The sequence below is a fragment of the Chelonia mydas genome, chromosome 23, assembly GCF_015237465.2.
Source record: "Chelonia mydas isolate rCheMyd1 chromosome 23, rCheMyd1.pri.v2, whole genome shotgun sequence".
Classification (NCBI taxonomy): domain Eukaryota; kingdom Metazoa; phylum Chordata; order Testudines; family Cheloniidae; genus Chelonia; species Chelonia mydas.
The window spans coordinates 16,890,265-16,909,103 of record NC_051263.2 but is presented as its reverse complement, the minus strand read 5'-3'; the positions used below and the strand labels follow the sequence as shown (position 1 = coordinate 16,909,103).

Below are 18,839 nucleotides of genomic sequence, written 5' to 3'. Positions count from 1 at the left end.
TAACATCTCGGACAAGTTCTTCAGTTCTGTCAGCACATCCAGCATTAACGAAAGGTTTCTGATGAAATGTACAGAACACAGCCTTGAGTCCAGTCCTTGAAATTTAATACGTTCGCTTCCGACTCTTGACAAGTCTTGTGAGGCCGTCTCAAAGTGTTTTGCCAAAGCAGGGTATGTTTGCCACACTGCATTGACTGCTCTCCATGTTGCCGCCACCCCCCTTAAATTGAATATTTTGCCGATTATTTTAAGTACAATGTGTAATTCCTTGGCATGAGCACTCATTTCTCGAGAGGTTTTTGGTGATTGACTGTACAAGGAATATAATGCATCCAGAAAGGCCTTAAAGTCATTTGTACCTCCGGTGACTTCTAAAGCTTCATCAACAGCAAGTTCCAGTCTGTGGTTGAGGCAATGCCATAATATCACTTTAGGAAAGTCCATTTGTCGTAGTTCTCCAACACCAGCTTTCACTCCAAATGTCACATTTGCGCCGTCACCACAAAAGCTGACCCTCACTTCCAATAACAGTTCTTTAGGGAACCCGCAATGCAGCAAGCATTTCAAGACTTCCCCTTTAATGGCTGCTGCTCTTGCCTTTGCAGCTCGATCAAGTCCAGAGGAAACGTAAGAGGCCTCATGATCCCATCTCTGCTGGGTTTCAAAAAAATGATGAGTCGAGTTGCCAGCGAGCGTAGCCGATTCATCGACAAGTACTGTCATTTTCCCCTTATGGTTGATGATTGTGTTGGCAATTCTCTTTTTCATTCCAGTGGCTACGTGATTGATGATGTCTACACAAACTGTTCTACTAGGCAACAAACGCCCCATTTCCGTTCCGTTGACTTGCTGTAGGTCAGTGAGGCTCTCGTGGCCACGGAGGGGTCGATTCGTTTTGGCAATGCAGTCGGCTCTTCGGAATACACGAGCAGTAGTTTCAAATGCTGCTTCTTCGCTTTTAGCAGTCAGAGGAAGAAGAGTTTCTTTCTTAGCCCTGGCTTGAATTTTTTCAGCCGCCATGTGAGCTGCAGATTTCTTATGTTCATTTATTTGTCTGCGACGGGAGGGCCGCTCTGTCTCTTTATTCTTTCCGTACGAGGCTATTTCACAAGAGGCCCGCTTTGGAGAGATGCTGACCCCTCTTGCAGAATGGAGCTCCACATCTGAAACGTCATGACATACTGCGCACCCAAGTGCCCCGCCCGAAGCAAAGAAGCCAGTCGGTTTTCTTTTTGAACGCCTCAAATTGCATTTTTGAGGGTACGGTGGGGGGAGGATCCGCTTTTTTACAGGGCAATTCAGCGGGTTCATTTCTTTCCTCTCTTTGTGGTGGCTGCAGCTCACCACATGACACAGGTGTAAAAGTGTCAGCCCTGTGGAGGACGAGTTACAGCTTCTTCCGTGGTGCTGTTCTTTTTGACTGACAGTCCCCCATTGCCTCACTTTTACGTTTAAACATACCTGTTCAGGTCTGATGAACATGTATTTTCTTGGGTGGCATTTCCCCCGCCCCCCCCCCGACTTATTGTCCTCCCGCTGTTAATAGCGCTCCGGACGAGACTTGACCAATAAGAAGCAAACCCGCGCAATTGCCATCTGGCGGTATGGCACTCAAAAGCTAACCTTGGAACATCCACATGAATGTCTTCTTGTGAAAACAAAATCTCCTTGTCTTCCTTGACAGATCTAAATCTACTCTTATTCCAGGTATGTTCTAAATGTATCTGGGGCAAAAAATGGGGATTGGTCCTGCTCTGAGCAGGGGTTTGGACTAGATGATCTCCTGAGGTCCCTTCCAACCCGGATATTCCGTGATTACCTGATTATATTGACAGAATAGGAGAAAGTGTTAATATCTGTCCAGTATGGATGGATCTCTCAGGAAAGATAGGTCTTCAGTGTAGGAATCGGGCTTCTCCTCTGGGCCGGCCTGGGGTGCAGCTCAGCGGGTGTCTCTGTTCAACAGGCACCTCCATCAACAAAGGGAAACAGCCGCAGACCCTGGTAAGTGTCCCCTGTTCCCCCACGGGGCCTGACCCACAGGGGCCCCGGAAGCCCCCTCACATTGAACCCCACCCACTTTACCTGGCACACTCAGTGATTTGGGGTGGGGCTGCTGGGAGGGGGTTAGGCTTGTGGGATGGCCAGCTGGGATTACAGAGTCCAGCGGAGGGCAACGCAAATGATCAGGGGACTGGAACCCATGACTTAGGAGGAGAGGCTGAGGGAACTGGGGTTCTTTAGTCTGCAGAAGAGAAGAGCGAGGGGGGATTTGATAGCAGCCTTCAACTCCCTGAAGGGGGGTCCAAAGAGGATGGAGCTGGGCTGTTCTCAGGGGGGGCAGATGAGAGAACAGGGAGCGATGGTCTCAAGTTGCAGTGGGGGAGGTCCAGGTTGGATATTAGCAAAAACTATGTCACTAGGAGGGCGGTGAGGCACTGGAAGGGCTTCCCTAGGGAGGTGGTGGAATCTCCTTCCTTGGAGGTTTTTAAGGCCCGGCTTGACAGCGCCCCGGCTGGGATGATTTAGTTGGTCCTGCTTTGAGCAGGGGGTTGGACTAGAACCTCCTGAGGTCTCTTCCAACCCTGCTCTTCTATGGTTGCAGGGGTGGGTGTGTTGGGGTGTTGGTGGATTCACACACACTCCCACACACCCCAGTGACTCTCTCCCCTCCCAGCCCCAGGAGCCGGAGCCCGGTGCCGACGGACTCACTTCCGCCGAGCTGGACGGCCAGGTGCTGCAGGCCAAGCCGGGGAGCCCAGCCCTTGCCCACGAGCCTGCCCAGCCCAGCGTGTACGCCGCGATCAATGTGAGCTGGGGGGCCCCGCAGTGAGAGCCCCCCGTAGCCATGGGGCACCAGACCCCAGGGGGCAACAGACTTACCCTCCTGCAGCGACAGCCCCAGAGAACTCTGCTTCTAGGGAAGATTTATGCTCCAGGCTCTCCTCCCCCCGCTGCAGCCCCATCCCATTGAGCTGCTGTCCCCCTTCCCCTCCCAGAACAACATTTGGGGGCCTGCGGGAGGGCTCAGCACCGGGACAGGGAGGGGACACATTGAGGCAGCTTTTATGTGATTTTGCATCCTGTTAGTCTCCAGATTTGTAATAAACACTGAACCACAAACCAGCCCCCCCAGGTAGCCCCAGCCCCCCTCTCCCTGCGCCGGGAGTGTATGTCACACCTAGGGGAGATGGGATTGCTCGGGGGGGAGTGCTGGGCCCTTCCTGCTCTAACCACTAGACCCCAGTCCCCTCCCAGAGCCGGGGTATATTACAGGGTCGCTGAGAGGGAATCAAGTTTATGCTGAGTTTCACTGGCAGTGGCAGTAACAGAAAAAGAAAGTGAGCGCCAGCTCTGGACACACTTCCCCTTTTCATGGATTTTTCGGCTGCTACTTTAGCAACTTAAAAAGAAAAGGAGTACTTGTGGCACCTTAGAGACTAAGCAATTTATTTGAGCATGAGCTTTCGTGAGTTACAGCTCACTTCATCGGATGCATACTTAGCAACTTAGGGTCTAAATGTATCCCTCCCTCCCCACCTCACAGGGGCCCAAAACCACCCCCCAGTCCCTCAGTCCTCTGTCCCGTCTGCAGCGCCACTACCTGGGAAGGAGGTTGGGCAGGTCCCTCCACCCTCATGCTCCAGAGCAGGCACTGGCCCCAGCCTGGTCAGGAAGGAACCTCTACCCTGCTCCACGGGAGAGGGTCACTCCATGGGGGGCACTGTGTGTGTGTGGGGGGGATCCCACCTCTGCTCTGATCTGCGGCTCCAGGGAGGCTAGACGGGCCTGTTGGAAAAGGTCAGGGCAGCCTGGGCACCACTTGAGAGCTCCTGAGATTCCCCCGTTCCCAGCTGGTCCCCAGACTGGGCAGCTCCCATGTGGGGCTGGGAGGTGATGTGGGGTGCGGGGGGGACCAGGCAGCTGCAGGAGGGGATGTGGTTTGCTGGATGTTGCAGGGAGCTGGCTTTGCTCTGACCGCGGTAGATTTGGGCTGGAGATTGCAGAGGAACCATCTGATGGGAAGAAAGGGGCCAAGCACATCACGGGCTTCCTGGGGCTGCAGCCCCCGGCGCAGTTCCTCATTCCGCTCGCACTCGGGTCTCAGGCTCAGTGGAGCTCAGCACTGGGGTGTTGGTGGCAGAGCTGAGGGGCCCCCCACTGCCCCGTCATGGCGTCTGCTCTCACCGTCCTCTTCCTTGGTGAGTATCAGACACAGCCAGGGCATGCGCCTACGGGGGGGTGTCTGAGACCAGGGCGTGTGCCCATGGGAGGGTGAATCTGAGACCAGGGTACGTTCCTGTCACGGAGTGTGGGGGAGTCCGAGGCCTGCACCCCTCTTCCTGGGATTCACTGAGACTCTCAGGCAGGCAGTAAAGCAGAAGGTTTATTGGACCACAGGAACACAGTCCAAAACAGAGCTTGTGGGTACAACCAGGACCCCTCAGTCCAGTCCTTCTGGGGGAGCAGGGAGCTCAGACCCCTGCCCTGGGGTTCCCTGCGTTCCCCCACCCAGCCCCAAACTGAAACTAACCCCCCCAGCAGGCTCCCTCCTGCAGCCTCTGTCCACATTCCCGGGCAGAGGTGTTACCTCCCCCTCCCGCTCCTGGCTCGGGTGACAGGCTCTCAGGTCTCCCATCCCCAGTGAAACTCCCCTGCCACATTCCCAGGGCAACACTCCCCCCTCCCTGCTGCATCACAGTTCCCCATGGTATTCTTGTCAGCAAGTTAAAGAAGTATGGGCTGGATGAATGCACTATAAGGTGGGTAGAAAGTTGGCTAGATTGTCGGGCTCAACGGGTAGTGATCAATGGCTCCATGTCTAGTTGACAGCCGGTGTCAAGTGGAGTGCCCCAAGGGTCGGTCCTGGGGCTGGTTTTGTTTAATATCTTCATAAATGATCTGGAGGATGGTGTGGATTGCACTCTCAGCAAATTTGCGGATGATACTAAACTGGGAGGAGTGGTAGATACGCTGGAGGGCAGGGATAGGATACAGAGGGACCTAGACAAATTGGAGGATTGGGCCAAAAGAAACCTGATGAGGTTCAATAAGGATAAGTGCAGGGTCCTGCACTTAGGACGGAAGAACCCAATGCACAGCTACAGACTGGGGACCGAATGGCTCGGCAGCAGTTCTGCGGAAAAGGACCTAGGGGTTACAGTGGACGAGAAGCTGGATATGAGTCAGCAGTGTGCCCTTGTTGCCAAGAAGGCCAATGGCATTTTGGGATGTATAAGTAGGGGCATAGCGAGCAGATCGAGGGACGTGATCGTTCCCCTCTATTCGACATTGGTGAGGCCTCATCTGGAGTACTGTGTCCAGTTTTGGGCCCCACACTACAAGAAGGATGTGGATAAATTGGAGAAAGTCCAGCGAAGGGCAACAAAGATGATTAGGGGTCTGGAACACATGACTTATGAGGAGAGGCTGAGGGAACTGGGATTGTTTAGTCTGCGGAAGAGAAGAATGAGGGGGGATTTGATATCTGCTTTCAACTACCTGAGAGGTGGTTCCAGAGAGGATGGTTCTAGACTATTCTCAGTGGTAGAAGAGGACAGGACAAGGAGTAATGGTCTCAAGTTGCAGTGGGGGAGGTTTAGATTGGATATTAGGAAAAACTTTTTCACTAAGAGGGTGGTGAAACACTGGAATGCATTGCCTAGGGAGGTGGTAGAATCTCCTTCCTTGGAAGTTTTTAAGGTCAGGCTTGACAAAGCCTTGGCTGGGATGATTTGATTGGGGATTGGTCCTGCTTTGAGCAGGGGGTTGGACTAGATGACCCTTCCAACCCTGATATTCTATGATTCTATGAAGGGGGATCTGAGACCCTGGCGTGTGCCCATGTGGTGATCTGAGTCCAGGGTGTAGGATCCAGTTACTCTAGGATCTGGTCCCTAATGGCCCGTCTCCTTTCCAGGCTGCTGGCTGGCCGGCCGGAGTCGGGTGTCCGGAGGTGAGTATCTGTGGGGAATGGGGCAGCTGGGGGAATTTCCACATTAATGCTGAGGGATGTGGATTGGGGTTGAGGGGCGCAGATCCCGCAAAGGGATGATCCTGTCTGACCTGTGCTCCCTCCCACACCCACTGGTGGGGACTGAGACCTCGCCCCACTCATTACAGGGATGGGCACCACAGAGGGAGAATTTGCCTGCACTCAAAGCTCTGCCCCCCAGGAAATACAGAGTGAAGGCACCAGCCACCCCACAGCGCCCCCAAACTGTGCCCGGGGAGCTGGCCATAGACCCGGGGAACGGGTCAGTCAGAGCAGGGCTGTAAGTAGGGGACACACAGCGGGACTGGAGCAAGGCACCGTTGTGTCTCACCCTTGGCTTGCCGCACACACACCTGTCACTGCTTTGCTCGTGGGTCAGGCTCAGCCCGACCCGGCATTCGGAACGTCCCCTGAACGGCTTTGGAAATATCCCGTCCCCAAAGGGGCCCCCGGCATCGGGCAGAGCAGAGCTAAATCCCCAGCGGCTGAGAGCGGTTTGGGCCGGAGCAGAGCCGGAGTTTGGGCCCCAGGGGTGGGCCGGAAAATGTTAGAACAACCGGGGGATTTTGCAAACACATGTTTTTTGGGGGGGCCTGTTCTGGGAGCCTCTTGCTCAAAGGACCCAAATGTGTCCCATGATCCCAGCACTCCCCCCGCCCCCCCCGTGTACAGCACATTGCCAGACAATTGGAGTAAACGTGGTTTTTAGACTATTTTAAAGAATAATCCATGTTCAGCCCAAGTCCAGCAGAGCTGCCGCTAGGCTACAAGGTTAGAGAAACAGGAGGGTGATTCTGATCTCAGCCCCCGGGGTCAATCCGGAGTCACTCCTGACTGCAGCGGGAGCAGGGCTGAACTGACCCTGGAGAACTGAAGGAATCGGAGACGGGAAATCTCCCTCCCCCCTGCTGTGTCTGACAGACGTGGTTTGTGTCACCCCCACTTACTGCCTGTTTGTTTGTGAATCCAGAGGGGTCCCACCCCAAACCCTCCATTTCCGTCAGCCCCGGTGGCGTGATCCCCGTGGGGGGAAACGTCACCATCCGGTGTTGGCATCAGGGCCGGGGCATGAGGTTCGTCCTCTACAAGGATGGATATTGGATGCATCCGACGCACACGGACCCTGCTGGCTCTGAGGCTGAATTTCCCATCCCCAGCGCCAGACGGGAACACGGGGGCAACTACACCTGTCATTATAGCTACAGAACAGGAGCTGACTCCTCGGAGCCCAGCGACCCTGTGCAGATCATTGTAGCAGGTGAGGGGCCCAGCCCGGCACCTCGGCTCCCAGCCCCACACCCAGCCAGGCCCCGGGGGGTCTCAGCGAGCCCTGGTGCCCAGCAGATGGGACGTCCAGCCAGTGAAGGTTGGGTTGGGGGGGAGATCTCAGCCACCCAAAGATGGGGAGGGAGGGAGGAGATCTGGGGCTGGTGCCTTGGTGGCCTGGAGCCCAGGGGAGACCCTGACCCTGTCTCTGCCCCGTCGCTGACGCTCCATGCAGGGGACGGGGTGCAGTGGCCGTGCCGGGGTCTATATCACGCCCCGTCTCCCTCCCACTCCAGAGCTCAGCTCCCCCAAACCCTCCATCTCCCAGAGCCCCAGCGGGGGAGGGGGGGGGGGCGGCAGGGGTAAGGGGAGGGGTCACTTTTCCCATCCCCAAAGTAAGCCAGGCAGAGGGAGGCAGCTACACCTGCTATTATCCCCCCGACTCGGATCCCGACACCTGGGTGGAGCCCAGTGACCCCGTGGAGCCGGTGGTAGCAGGTGAGGGGCCCGGCTCAGTGTCCCCGCTGCCAGCCCCACACCCAGCTGGATACTCAGGGGGGCTCCAGGCCAATGAACCACTCGGAGCCAGGCTCTGCCCTGAGCCCTGGGCCCAGCAGAGGGGACACCCGGCCGGGGAGCGGGGACGGAGTCACTGGGGGGTTCCCAGCCAGGGGGGAGCAGCCTCCTGCCCTGCACATGGTCTGACGCTGCCCTGGTCACCGCGGTGTCGGGGCGCCTGCCAGTCGAGCGTTAAGCGACGGGGCCCCGGCTGTCACGGGCGGGTCGTTCTCTCTTGTCCTCTCCCTGGGGCAGGTCTGTGCCCACCGCAGAGGGTCGGTTTGGGGGGTCAATGGACGCGCTGCCCTGGGTCGATAAGGGAGCAGGCCGGCCGGAGGAGGGCGCCTGGCCTTGGAGCCAGAGGTGGTGAGGTTTGGGGGCCCCTGCGTGCTGGGGGAGCTCGTCCTGCAGCCTGGGTCCGGCCCCGGAGGAAGTTCTGTCCCCTGCCCAGACGAGCGTGGCCCTGATTGAGGCTGGGCCGGAGGCAGGGAGCCGTCACCCCGGGGTCACCCCAGAGCTGTGGGCTGTTGTCAGGTGTCTGCCCTGCAGCGGGGGGCCGGCGGGCGGCAGCCGGGCTAGCTCTGACGGAGCTGAAAATAGCAATGGAGCCGTGGCCGGGCAGGACTAGCTGCTCGCGTGTGCACCCGGCGCCCTGGGCGGGCTTGACTCTCATAGCCTGTCTCCTGTGCGCAGATCCCAGCTTACTCAGACCCTCCATCTCTCTGAGCCCCACTGGGGACACTGCTGCAGGGGCAAACGTCACCATCCGGTGTCAGGGGCAGCGCCGGGACGTGAGGTTCTTCCTGCACAAGGCTGGAGACCGGGACCCGCCACGACACATGGACCCTGCTGGGAACGGGGCCAAGTTCCGCATCCGCACCGTGGGCCGGCAGCACGGAGGGAGCTACAGCTGCAGCTACCGGCCCCGATCTGAGCCCTTCGTCTCCTCGCAGCCCAGCCACCCCGAGCAGCTGGTGGTAGCAGGTGAGGGGCCCGGCTCAGGGTCCCCGCTGCCAGCCCACACCCAGCTGGATACTCAGGGGGGCTGCATGGCAATGAACCACTCAGAGGGCCCAGCAGAGGGGACGCCCGGCCGGGGAGCGGGGACGGAGTCACTGGGGGGTTCCCAGCCAGGGGGGAGCAGCCTCCTGCCCTGCACATGGTCTGACGCTGCCCTGGTCACCGCGGTGTCGGGGCGCCTGCCAGTCGAGCGTTAAGCGACGGGGCCCCGTCTGTCACGGGCGGGTCGTTCTCTCTCGTCCTCTCGCCGGGGCAGGTCTGTGCCCACCACGGAGGGTCGGTTTGGGGGGTCAATGGCCGCGCTGCCCCAGGTCGATAAGGCAGCAGGCCGACCGGAGGACGGTGCCTGGCCTTGGAGCCAGAGGTGGGGAGGTTTGGGGGGCCCCTGGGTGCTGGGGGAGCTCGTCCTGCAGCCTGGGTCCGGCCCCGGAGGAAGTTCTGTCCCCTGCCCAGACGAGCGTGGCCCTGATTGAGGCCGGGCCGGAGGCAGGGAGCCGTCACCCCGGGGTCACCCCAGAGCTGTGGGCTGTTGTCGGGTGTCTGACCTGCAGCGGGGGGCCGGCGGGCGGAGCCAGGCTAGCTCTGATGGAGCTGAAAATAGCAATGGAGCCATGGCCGGGCAGGACTAGCCGCTCGCGTGTGTACCCGGCGCCGTGGGCGGGCTTGACTCTCACAGCCTGTCTCCTGTGCGCAGATCCCAGCCTGCCCAGACCCTCCATCTCTCTGAGCCCCACTGGGGTCACCGCTCCAGGGGCAAACGTCACCATCCGGTGTCGGGGGCAGCGCCGGGACGTGAGGTTCTTCCTGCACAAGGCTGGAGACTGGGACCCGCCGCGACACATGGACCCTGCTGGGGACGGGGCCAAGTTCCACATCCCCACCGTGGGCCGGCAGCACGGAGGGAGCTACAGCTGCAGCTACCGGCCCCGATCAGAGCCCTTCGTCTCCTCGCAGCCCAGCGACCCCGTGGAGCTGGTGGTAGCAGGTGAGGGGTCCGGCTCAGTGTCCCCGCTGCCAGCCCACACCCAGCTGGATACTCAGGGGGGCTCCAGGCCAATGAACCACTCAGAGCCAGGCTTTGCCCTGAGCCCTGGGTCCAGCAGAGGGGACGCCCGGCCGGGGAGCAGGGACGGAGTCACTGGGGGGTTCCCAGCCAGGGGGGAGCAGCCTCCTGCCCTGCACATGGTCTGACGCTGCCCTGGTCACCGCGGTGTCGGGGCGCCTGCCAGTCGAGCGTTAAGCGACGGGGCCCCGGCTGTCACGGGCGGGTCGTTCTCTCTCATCCTCTCCCCGGGGCAGGTCTGTGCCCACCGCGGAGGGTCGGTTTCGGGGGGTCAAGGGCCGTGCTGCCCCGGGTCGATAAGGGAGCGGGCCAGCCGGAGGAGGGCGCCTGGCCTTGGAGCCAGAGGTGGGGAGGTTTGGGGGGCCTCTGGGTGCTGGGGGAGCTCGTCCTGCAGCCTGGGTCTGGCCCCGGAGGAAGTTCTGTCCCCTGACCAGACGAGCGTGGCCCTGATTGAGGCCGGGCCGGAGGCAGGGAGCCGTCACCCCGGGGTCACCCCAGAGCTGTGGGCTGTTGTCGGGTGTCTGCCCTGCAGCGGGGGGCCGGCGGGCGGCAGCTGGGCTAGCTTTGATGGAGCTGAAAATAGCAATGGAGCCGTGGCCGGGCAGGACTAGCCGCTCGCGTGTGCACTCGGCGCCCTGGGCGGGCTTGACTCTCACAGCCTGTCTCCTGTGCGCAGATCCCAGCCTGCCCAGACCCTCCATCTCTCTGAGCCCCACTGGGGACACCGCCGCAGGGGCAAACGTCACCATCCGGTGTCAGGGGCAGCGCCGGGACGTGAGGTTCTTCCTGCACAAGGCTGGAGACCGGGACCCGCCGCGACACATGGACCCTGCTGGGGACGGGGCCGAGTTCCACATCCCCACCGTGGGCCGGCAGCACGGAGGGAGCTACAGCTGCAGCTACCGGCCCCGATCAGAGCCCTTCGTCTCCTCGCAGCCCAGCCACCCCGAGCAGCTGGTGGTAGCAGGTGAGGGGCCCGGCTCAGGGTCCCCGCTGCCAGCCCACACCCAGCTGGATACTCAGGGGGGCTGCATGGCAATGAACCACTCAGAGGGCCCAGCAGAGGGGACGCCCGGCCGGGGAGCGGGGATGGAGTCACTGGGGGGTTCCCCAGCCAGGGGGGAGCAGCCTCCTGCCCTGCACATGGTCTGACGCTGCCCTGGTCACCGCGGTGTCGGGGCGCCTGCCAGTCGAACGTTAAGCGACGGGGCCCCAGCTGTCACGGGCGGGTCGTTCTCTCTCGTCCTCTCGCCGGGGCAGGTCTGTGCCCACCGTGGAGGGTTGGTTTGGGGGGTCAATGGCCGCGCTGCCCCAGGTCGATAAGGCAGCAGGCCGACTGGAGGACGGTGCCTGGCCTTGGAGCCAGAGGTGGGGAGGTTTGGGGGGCCCCTGGGTGCTGGGGGAGCTCGTCCTGCAGCCTGGGTCCGGCCCCGGAGGAAGTTCTGTCCCCTGCCCAGACGAGCGTGGCCCTGATTGAGGCCGGGCCGGAGGCAGGGAGCTGTCACCCCGGGGTCACCCCAGAGCTGTGGGCTGTTGTCGGGTGTCTGCCCTGCAGCGGGGGGCCGGCGGGGGGCAGCCGGGCTAGCTCTGATGGAGCTGAAAATAGCAATGGAGCCATGGCCGGGCAGGACTAGCCGCTCGCGTGTGCACCCGGCGCCCTGGGCGGGCTTGACTCTCACAGCCTGTCTCCTGTGTGCAGATCCCAGCTTACCCAGACCCTCCATCTCTCTGAGCCCCACTGGGGTCACCGCCCCAGGGGCAAACGTCACCATCCGGTGTCAGGGGCAGCGCCGGGACGTGAGGTTCTTCCTGCGCAAGGCTGGAGACCGGGACCCGCCGCGACACATGGACCCTGCTGGGGACGGGGCCGAGTTCCACATCCCCACCGTGGGCCGGCAGCACGGAGGGAGCTACAGCTGCAGCTACCGGCCCCGATCTGAGCCCTTCGTCTCCTCGCAGCCCAGCGACCCCATGCAGCTGGTGGTAGCAGGTGAGGGGCCCGGCTCAGGGTCCCCGCTGCCAGCCCACACCCAGCTGGATACTCAGGGGGGCTCCATGACAATGAACCACTCAGAGGGCCCAGCAGAGGGGACCCCCGGCCGGGGAGCGGGGACGGAGTCACTGGGGGGTTCCCAACCAGGGGGGAGCAGCCTCCTGCCCTGCACATGGTCTGACGCTGCCCTGGTCACCGCGGTGTCGGGGCGCCTGCCAGTCGAGCGTTAAGCGATGGGGCCCCGTCTGTCACGGGCGGGTCGTTCTCTCTCGTCCTCTCCCCAGGGCAGGTCTGTGCCCACCGCGGAGGGTAGGTTTGGGGGGTCAATGGCCGCGCTGCCCCGGGTTGATAAGGGAGCAGGCCAGCCGGAGGAGGGCGTCTGGCCTTGGAGCCAGAGGTGGGGAGGTTTGGGGGGGCCCCTGGGTGCTGGGGGAGCTCGTCCTGCAGCCTGGGTCCGGCCCCGGAGGAAGTTCTGTCCCCTGCCCAGACGAGCGTGGCCCTGATTGAGGCCGGGCTGAAGGCAGGGAGCCGTCACCCCGGGGTCACCCCAGAGCTGTGGGCTGTTGTCGGGTGTCTGCCCTGCAGCGGGGGGCTGGTGGGCGGCAGCCAGGCTAGCTCTGATGGAGCTGAAAATAGCAATGGAGCCGTGGCTTGGCAGGACTAGCCTCTCGTGTGTGCACCCGGCGCCCTGGGCGGGCTTGACTCTCACAGCCTGTCTCCTGTGCGCAGATCCCAGCTTACCCAGACCCTCCATCTCTCTGAACACCACTGAGGTCACCGCCCCAGGGGCAAACGTCACCATCCGGTGTCGGGGGCAGCGCCGGGACGTGAGGTTCTTCCTGCATAAGGCTGGAGACCGGGACCCGCCACGACACATGGACCCTGCTGAGGACGGGGCCGAGTTCCACATCCCCACCGTGGGCCGGCAGCACGGAGGGAGCTACAGCTGCAGCTACCGGCCCCCATCAGAGCCCTTCCTCTCCTCGCAGCCCAGCGACCCCGTGGACCTGTTGGTAGCAGGTGAGGAGCCTGGCCCGGCATCCCCGCTCGCAGCCCCACCCTCAGCCAGATCCTCCGGGGGGGCTCTGCACCGATAGGATGCTCAGAGCCAGGCTCTGCCCCAAGCCTGGGCCCCAGCAGAGGAAATACCCGGCCGGGGAGCGGGGACAGAGTCACTGGAGGGTTCCCCAGCTTCGGGGAGCAGCAGCAGCTGGAGATTCGGAGGGGATTCCTGTGCCCTGGGCTGGGCGGGGATGGGGGGGATTCCGCCTTTGAACCAGCCTTGTGTGGTGCCCAGGGGCTGGGGCTGGTTGTAGGGGATGGGGGCAGTAACTCTGGGTGGGTGGGGCCCAGACATCAGGGGAGGGGCAGCCCTCTGCCCCTCACTCACCATCAGTCCTCCGGCTCCCCCCACCGCCCGATGCCTCCTGCCCTGCAGGTCGCTGCTCGGAATTTGCTGGGAGATCCCAGGGGAGGGGCAGGATCTGGGGGGGCAGGGCTGTGAAATTGGGCCCAGCTGGGTTCCAGAGTCCTGGGGCAATAACCCCCCCTTCTTGGGCCACATGACATCCCCCTGGCAATAGGAGTGAGCATTATCCAGTATTCCCTCTGTTCTTGTTTCTCCTCCTCCCCCTGGGGTCTCAGGGGACCCCCTGAACCTCCCCCCAATAGATGTTCAGCCTCTGGCTGCGCCCTGGTCCCCAGGGCCCTGGGCACCGCCCGACTGTGGGGGGCAGCGGGTGATGTTCCTGCCTCCCCCTGCGCGCACTGCCTGGCTGTGTTTGGCAGCAGCCAAGATACCCCGGGGATGGGCTCACTGCGCAGCAGACAGGCTGGGGCAGAGGTACCTGTGGGGGTGGACAGAGGGGTCCTGTGGGGAGAGGGAGCTGGGGTGGTTCCCTGTTGTTGGGGGCTGAGACCCTGAGGCTCTGATTGTCCCCATCCCCTGGCCTGGGGCTGGAGTGCCCGGTGTTTCAGGGGGCAGTTGGTCCAGCTGGGAGTCCCCTTCACTGGGGAAGCTGAGGCTTAGCCCCCTGGGGCAGCAGGACACAGCCTCCCCTGTGGGGGTCCAGCCCCAGGGAGGCTCCAGAGCCACAGTGTCTGCGAAACCCCCAGACGGGGGCTGAGCCGGATCTGCCGGACAGGGGGTTGGGGACTCTACTCCGGGGCAGCGCCAGCCACCGTCCAAGCCACCAAGTGACTCTTCCCTTCCCCCTGCATCAGCCCCCCCGTATTTCACCTACACCAACATTGCCCGCCTGGGGCTGGGTGCCGTGGTCCTGCTCGTCCTGTGGTTGATCCTGGCAGAGGCCTATTACAGCCGCCGGAGGGGGGCACCCTAGGTGAGATGACCACCCCCCCCTTCTGTGCTCCTTGCTCCCCCCAGGGGCTGGGCCCAGGCCAACACGGGCCCCTCTAACCTGCCATCTCTCTGCGCCCCCAGGAGCCTGGATCCAGCCGTGCAGGGAAAAGAATCTCCCCGGGGGACAAGTGGCTTCCCTGTGGGGTGCTGAGATGCCGGCACGAACCCCTCGGATCCCAAACACTCCTGCCTCAGAAATTCCCTCCCCTGAAACAGCTCCCAACCTGACGGTGGTGTGATGGGTTCAGTCACAGAGATCCCCTTGGCACTGTCCCCTGATGTGCTGAAAGTACCTCTGAGCCCTTTTTCTCTGCCAGTTGGGCCTCCAGAACCCTGCCTTGTTAAGCCAGACACTCAAGCCTGCTGCAAACACAGACCCAGGGTCTGAACCATGCCCCCAAAGCTGCAGACTTAACTGATAACAGCTTAAGAAGTGCTCCTGTCTCCAGCACCCAGACACCTGCTCCCAATGGCATCCAAACCCCAAAGAAATTTGTTTTACTCTTTATAAAGCTTATACAGGGTAAACTCCTAAATGCTCCCCCAGGTATTAATCACTTATTCTGGGTTAATTAATAAACAAAAGTGATTTTATTATGTATAAAAAGTAGGATTTAAGTGGTTCCAAGTAATAACAGACAGAACAAAGTAAGTTGCCAAGTAAAATAAAACAAAACTAGCATGTCTAAGCTGTGACGAAGTAGGACTGTTCTTAATGTTTTCTCTGAATAGTGTGGGGGTGCCTCAGTTTCCCCCAGGCAGTTCTTAAGTATCTAGGTGGTGGGATAAGGGTGTATGATCATTGCAGAGCCCTAGAGGGCAGGTGTGTGCAGGGGTCTGGACACAGAGAATGGCCGACACCCTGTTTCCTGGCAACTAATGGCCGGGTCCTTCCCCCCTGCGAAGTGAGAGCTAAAGGGCTGGAGAAGAAAGGAATCAGGTGACCTCCTGGCCCGGGAAAGGGACAAAGCCCAGAGGAGGAGAGGCTGGAGGGAGTTTCAGTTTGGGGCTGGCTGGAGACATGGAGTGAAGGGCAGACGTGGTTGTCTGGCTCACTGCCCCCCAAAATGGACCCAGCTGAGGGGTCCGGTTCTCTGCACCTACAGGCTCTGTGTTAGACCATGTTCCTGCCGTCTAATAAACCTCTGTTTTACTGGGTGGCTGAGAGTCACGTCTGACTGCGGAGTTGGGGGGCAGGACCCTCTGGCTTCCCCAGGAGCCCCGCCTGAGCGGACTCGCTGTGGGAAGCGCACGGAGGGGCAGAGGATGCTGAATGCTCCAAGGTCAGACCCAGGAAGGTGGAAGCTGGGTGAGCTGTGTGTCCTGAAGACAGGCTGCTCACAGAAAGGAGACTTCCCCAGAGTCCTGACTGGCTTCATGGGGAGCAGATCTAGAGCATCGCCCAGGGACTCCGTGACATAAGCCTAATAGATTAAGAAACTGAATACAGGTAAATCTCACCCTCAGAGCTGTTCCAATAAGCTTCTCTCACAGACTAGACTCCTTCCTAGTCTGGGCCCAATCCTTTCCCCTGGTACAGTCCTTGTTAGTTCCAGCTCAGGGGGTAACTAGGGGATTCCTCCTGACTGGCAACCCCCTTTGTTCTGTTCCACCCCCTTTTATAGCTTTGGCCCAAGGCGGGAATCCTTTGCCTCTCTCTGGGTTCCCACCCTTCCCTCTCAATGGAAAAGCACTAGGCTTAAGATAGTTTTCAGAGTAGGAACCGTGTTAGTCTGTATCCGCAAAAAGAAAAGGAGGACTTGTGGCACCTTAGAGACTAACAAATTTATTTGAGCATATGCTTTCATGAGCTACAATGCAGTGTCTGAAGTGAAGCCGATGAAGTGAAGCTGATGAAGTGAGCTGTAGCTCACGAAAGCTTACGCTCAAATAAATTTGTTAGTCTCTAAGGTGCCACAAGTCCTCCTTTTCTTTTTGCAGGCTTATGATAGATCCCAGTATCAGGTGACATGGTCACATGTCACTGTAAGACCTCCTTCTTCATTACCCACAGGCTGGTGCCCATGTCCACAAGAAGGCTTTCAGGTAAATAAACCATTTATAGCCAATTGTCCTAGTCAATGGGGGCCATCAAGATTGTAAACTACCATTACTGGTCCACACTTTACATAATTACAAGAGGACCTCAGAGTTAACTTCATATTTCTAGTTTGAGATGCAAGAAGGATACATGCATACAAATAGGATGAACACACTCAGTAGATCCTAAGCTTTGTAATGAGACCCTACAAGAGACCTTTTGCGTAAAGCATATTCCAGTTACATCATATTCATGTTCATAAGCGTATTTCCGTAAACATATGGAGTGCAACGTCACAGAGATTCCCCTGTTCCCAGCTGGTCCCCAGTTACATTTACATCCAATTCCAGTTACATCGTCCCCCGTCCATTCAGGGCCGCCCTGGGCAGGGCGCGTTTGGCCCTAGCACTTTCCCATCAGGCAACGGGGTCATTAAATCCCCCAAGACCACCAGGGCTCATCGCCCAACCCCAAGCTGCCCCCAATCCTGCAGATTCGCACACACCCCAGCGCCCCGAGGCAGAGCCCCTGGCTCCCTGTGTGTGGGGACGCTGCATCTGGCCCTGGCGCTGGAATAACGGCACTTACTGTTCCCCAGGTTTCTTTCACCCTCCTCTCTCTGCAGCGGGGTCCCCCAGCCCCTTTTCTCTCCCAGTGTCCCCTCGTGGTGGGTTCAGCCGACGAAGGCGAGTGAGAAGTTCAGGCAGCGTCAGGAGAACCTGGATGAATGAATGTTGGGGGGAAAGTTGGCGAGACACAAAGATGGGATTCGTCCAACCCGAGCGGCCGCCGGACAGAAGCCACGGGCCGGGCTGGGGCCCGCCTGGGACACGAGAGAAGTGGGGGAGCAGAAATCCGTGACCCAAAATTGGGGTGTCGGAAACGGGCTGTGCCACCTACCACCCTTTGGGGCCTTAAAGAAAGAGACTCGCTTCACCCTCCTGGCTGCCACCCCCCATCTCCTGGGCCCCCCGGGCCATCCGGACCCTGCTCCGCGGAGACGTCCTGAGCAGAGCGGTCGGAGAGAGGGACCCCGACGCCATCGCCCCTCCCCCAGCTGAACCCCCAACCTGGGAGGAAACGGGGTCGGACTTTCACAGCAGCCGCGGCGACGCCAGCTCCAGCCCAGCGATGCTGGCTCCTCTGCCCCCCAGGACAGTCGCTAGCGTCTCCGGGGCCAGCGGGGAGACGCCCAAACCTGGGGGATTTTCCGGCTAGAGACTCGCTCCAGTGAATGGGGCCGGGGCCGGGGCTGGAACAAACCCCTCGTTTCACACGGCGCCTGCCACGGCTCCCTGGTTCCTTCTTTGCTGGGTCTGTAACAGCTGGTCCCAGGGGTCACTGGGGGGTTTGCCGTGGGGCTGAGCAGGCTGCGGGCTCTGGACCCGGCCCGTGTTTCACCCTGTTCAGTGTGGGGCAGGGGCTGGGGCGTGTTCGCACCTTGGGCCCTTTATTGCGTCTCCACAAACACAACAGGGCCCAGAGTGATTTCGCAGCCGGTGCTTCTGGCCCCCCCCTCCCCGGCCATGGCGGGTGTTTGGGGGGAGCCAGCTGCGGGGAGCCCGGAGTTTGGGGAAAGTAGGTTGGGGGTGTCGGGAGGGGGACTGAGGGGCCAGGGGCCAGATGGAGGACAGGAGTTTGAGTGCAGACAGGCTCCCCCCAGAAAGTCAGAGGCGGGGGGCAGGTTTGTTTGGGGCTGTGAGGGGGGAGGGGCTGATGGTGACCCCCAGGAAGGAGCTGCGATTTCTACCCCTTAGCTGGTTCCCCTCTTACTGTCCCCTCCTACTCCTGCCCCCTCAGTCCTGGGTCACCCACTTTCTGTCCCCTCAGTCTCCTGCCCCCCACAGCACCCTCTGCCCCACATTCCCTGCCCCATAATTGCCCCCCAGACCTCCCCTTCCCCTCCCCTCCTCCTTCCCCCACCCCTGTAGAACTGCTGCCCCACCCACATTCCCAGCCCCCAATGTGCTTTACTGACCTCCCCTTCTCTGCTCCCCACACTTTGCCATGTAGCCCCCCCCACCTGCAGTGGGTCTGAGCTGGGAGTGGGGGGCAGGACCGTTTCCTGCCAAAACCCCTGCAGAGCTGGGCGGTGGGGAGGGAGAGGGGACAGGATGCCCCATGGCCAGGGGGCAGGTTCAGGCAGAAACACATGCGGGGGGACCCCAAATCCCCCCTCCTTTGTCACTGTCCTGCACCAGACCCCCCTCAGCTCCTGCCCCCTCAGTCTCAGCCCTCTTCCCATCCCCCCACATTCTTCTTCCCTCCCTCCCCCTGCCCCACACGCTGCCTGTCCTATAATGGCCCCCACGTCCCCTCAGCCTCCCTCCCTGACGGGGACAGGCCGGGCGGGAGATGGGGGCTTTGGAGGAGATGGGCTGAAGGGGGGTGAGCATGAGGGGGGCAGGCCAGGGGGCTCTTTCCCATGTAGCTCCCCCCACACAGCAAAGCAGCGGGGGGGGGGGGCAGGATTGTTGAGATGGGGCAGCTCCAGCCGGGGGGGAGGGGCGTGGGGGGAGGCAACAACCCCCCATGGCCACG

At 60.7% G+C, this 18,839-nt stretch overlaps 1 protein-coding gene and 1 long non-coding RNA gene across 2 annotated transcripts in view; both read left to right on the top strand.

The window, feature by feature from the left end:
- Nucleotides 1–3,992: 3,992 nt before the first annotated feature.
- Nucleotides 3,993–18,839, top strand: part of LOC119564866 (immunoglobulin superfamily member 1) — a 999,687-nt gene continuing 984,840 nt past the window's right edge. The window contains exons 1-7 of the mRNA XM_043534608.1: nt 3,993–4,202; nt 5,921–5,956; nt 6,966–7,253; nt 8,513–8,803; nt 9,534–9,824; nt 10,579–10,869; nt 11,602–11,892. Coding sequence (XP_043390543.1) covers nt 4,172–4,202; nt 5,921–5,956; nt 6,966–7,253; nt 8,513–8,803; nt 9,534–9,824; nt 10,579–10,869; nt 11,602–11,892 — 1,519 coding nt within the window. The 5' untranslated portion in view covers nt 3,993–4,171. The remainder of the gene's footprint in view (nt 4,203–5,920; nt 5,957–6,965; nt 7,254–8,512; nt 8,804–9,533; nt 9,825–10,578; nt 10,870–11,601; nt 11,893–18,839) is intronic.
- LOC122463652 lies at nt 15,698–17,865 on the top strand. The gene is made up of 3 exons (XR_006287225.1): nt 15,698–15,707; nt 16,199–16,303; nt 16,897–17,865. It is a non-coding gene; the product is annotated as an uncharacterized LOC122463652 (long non-coding RNA).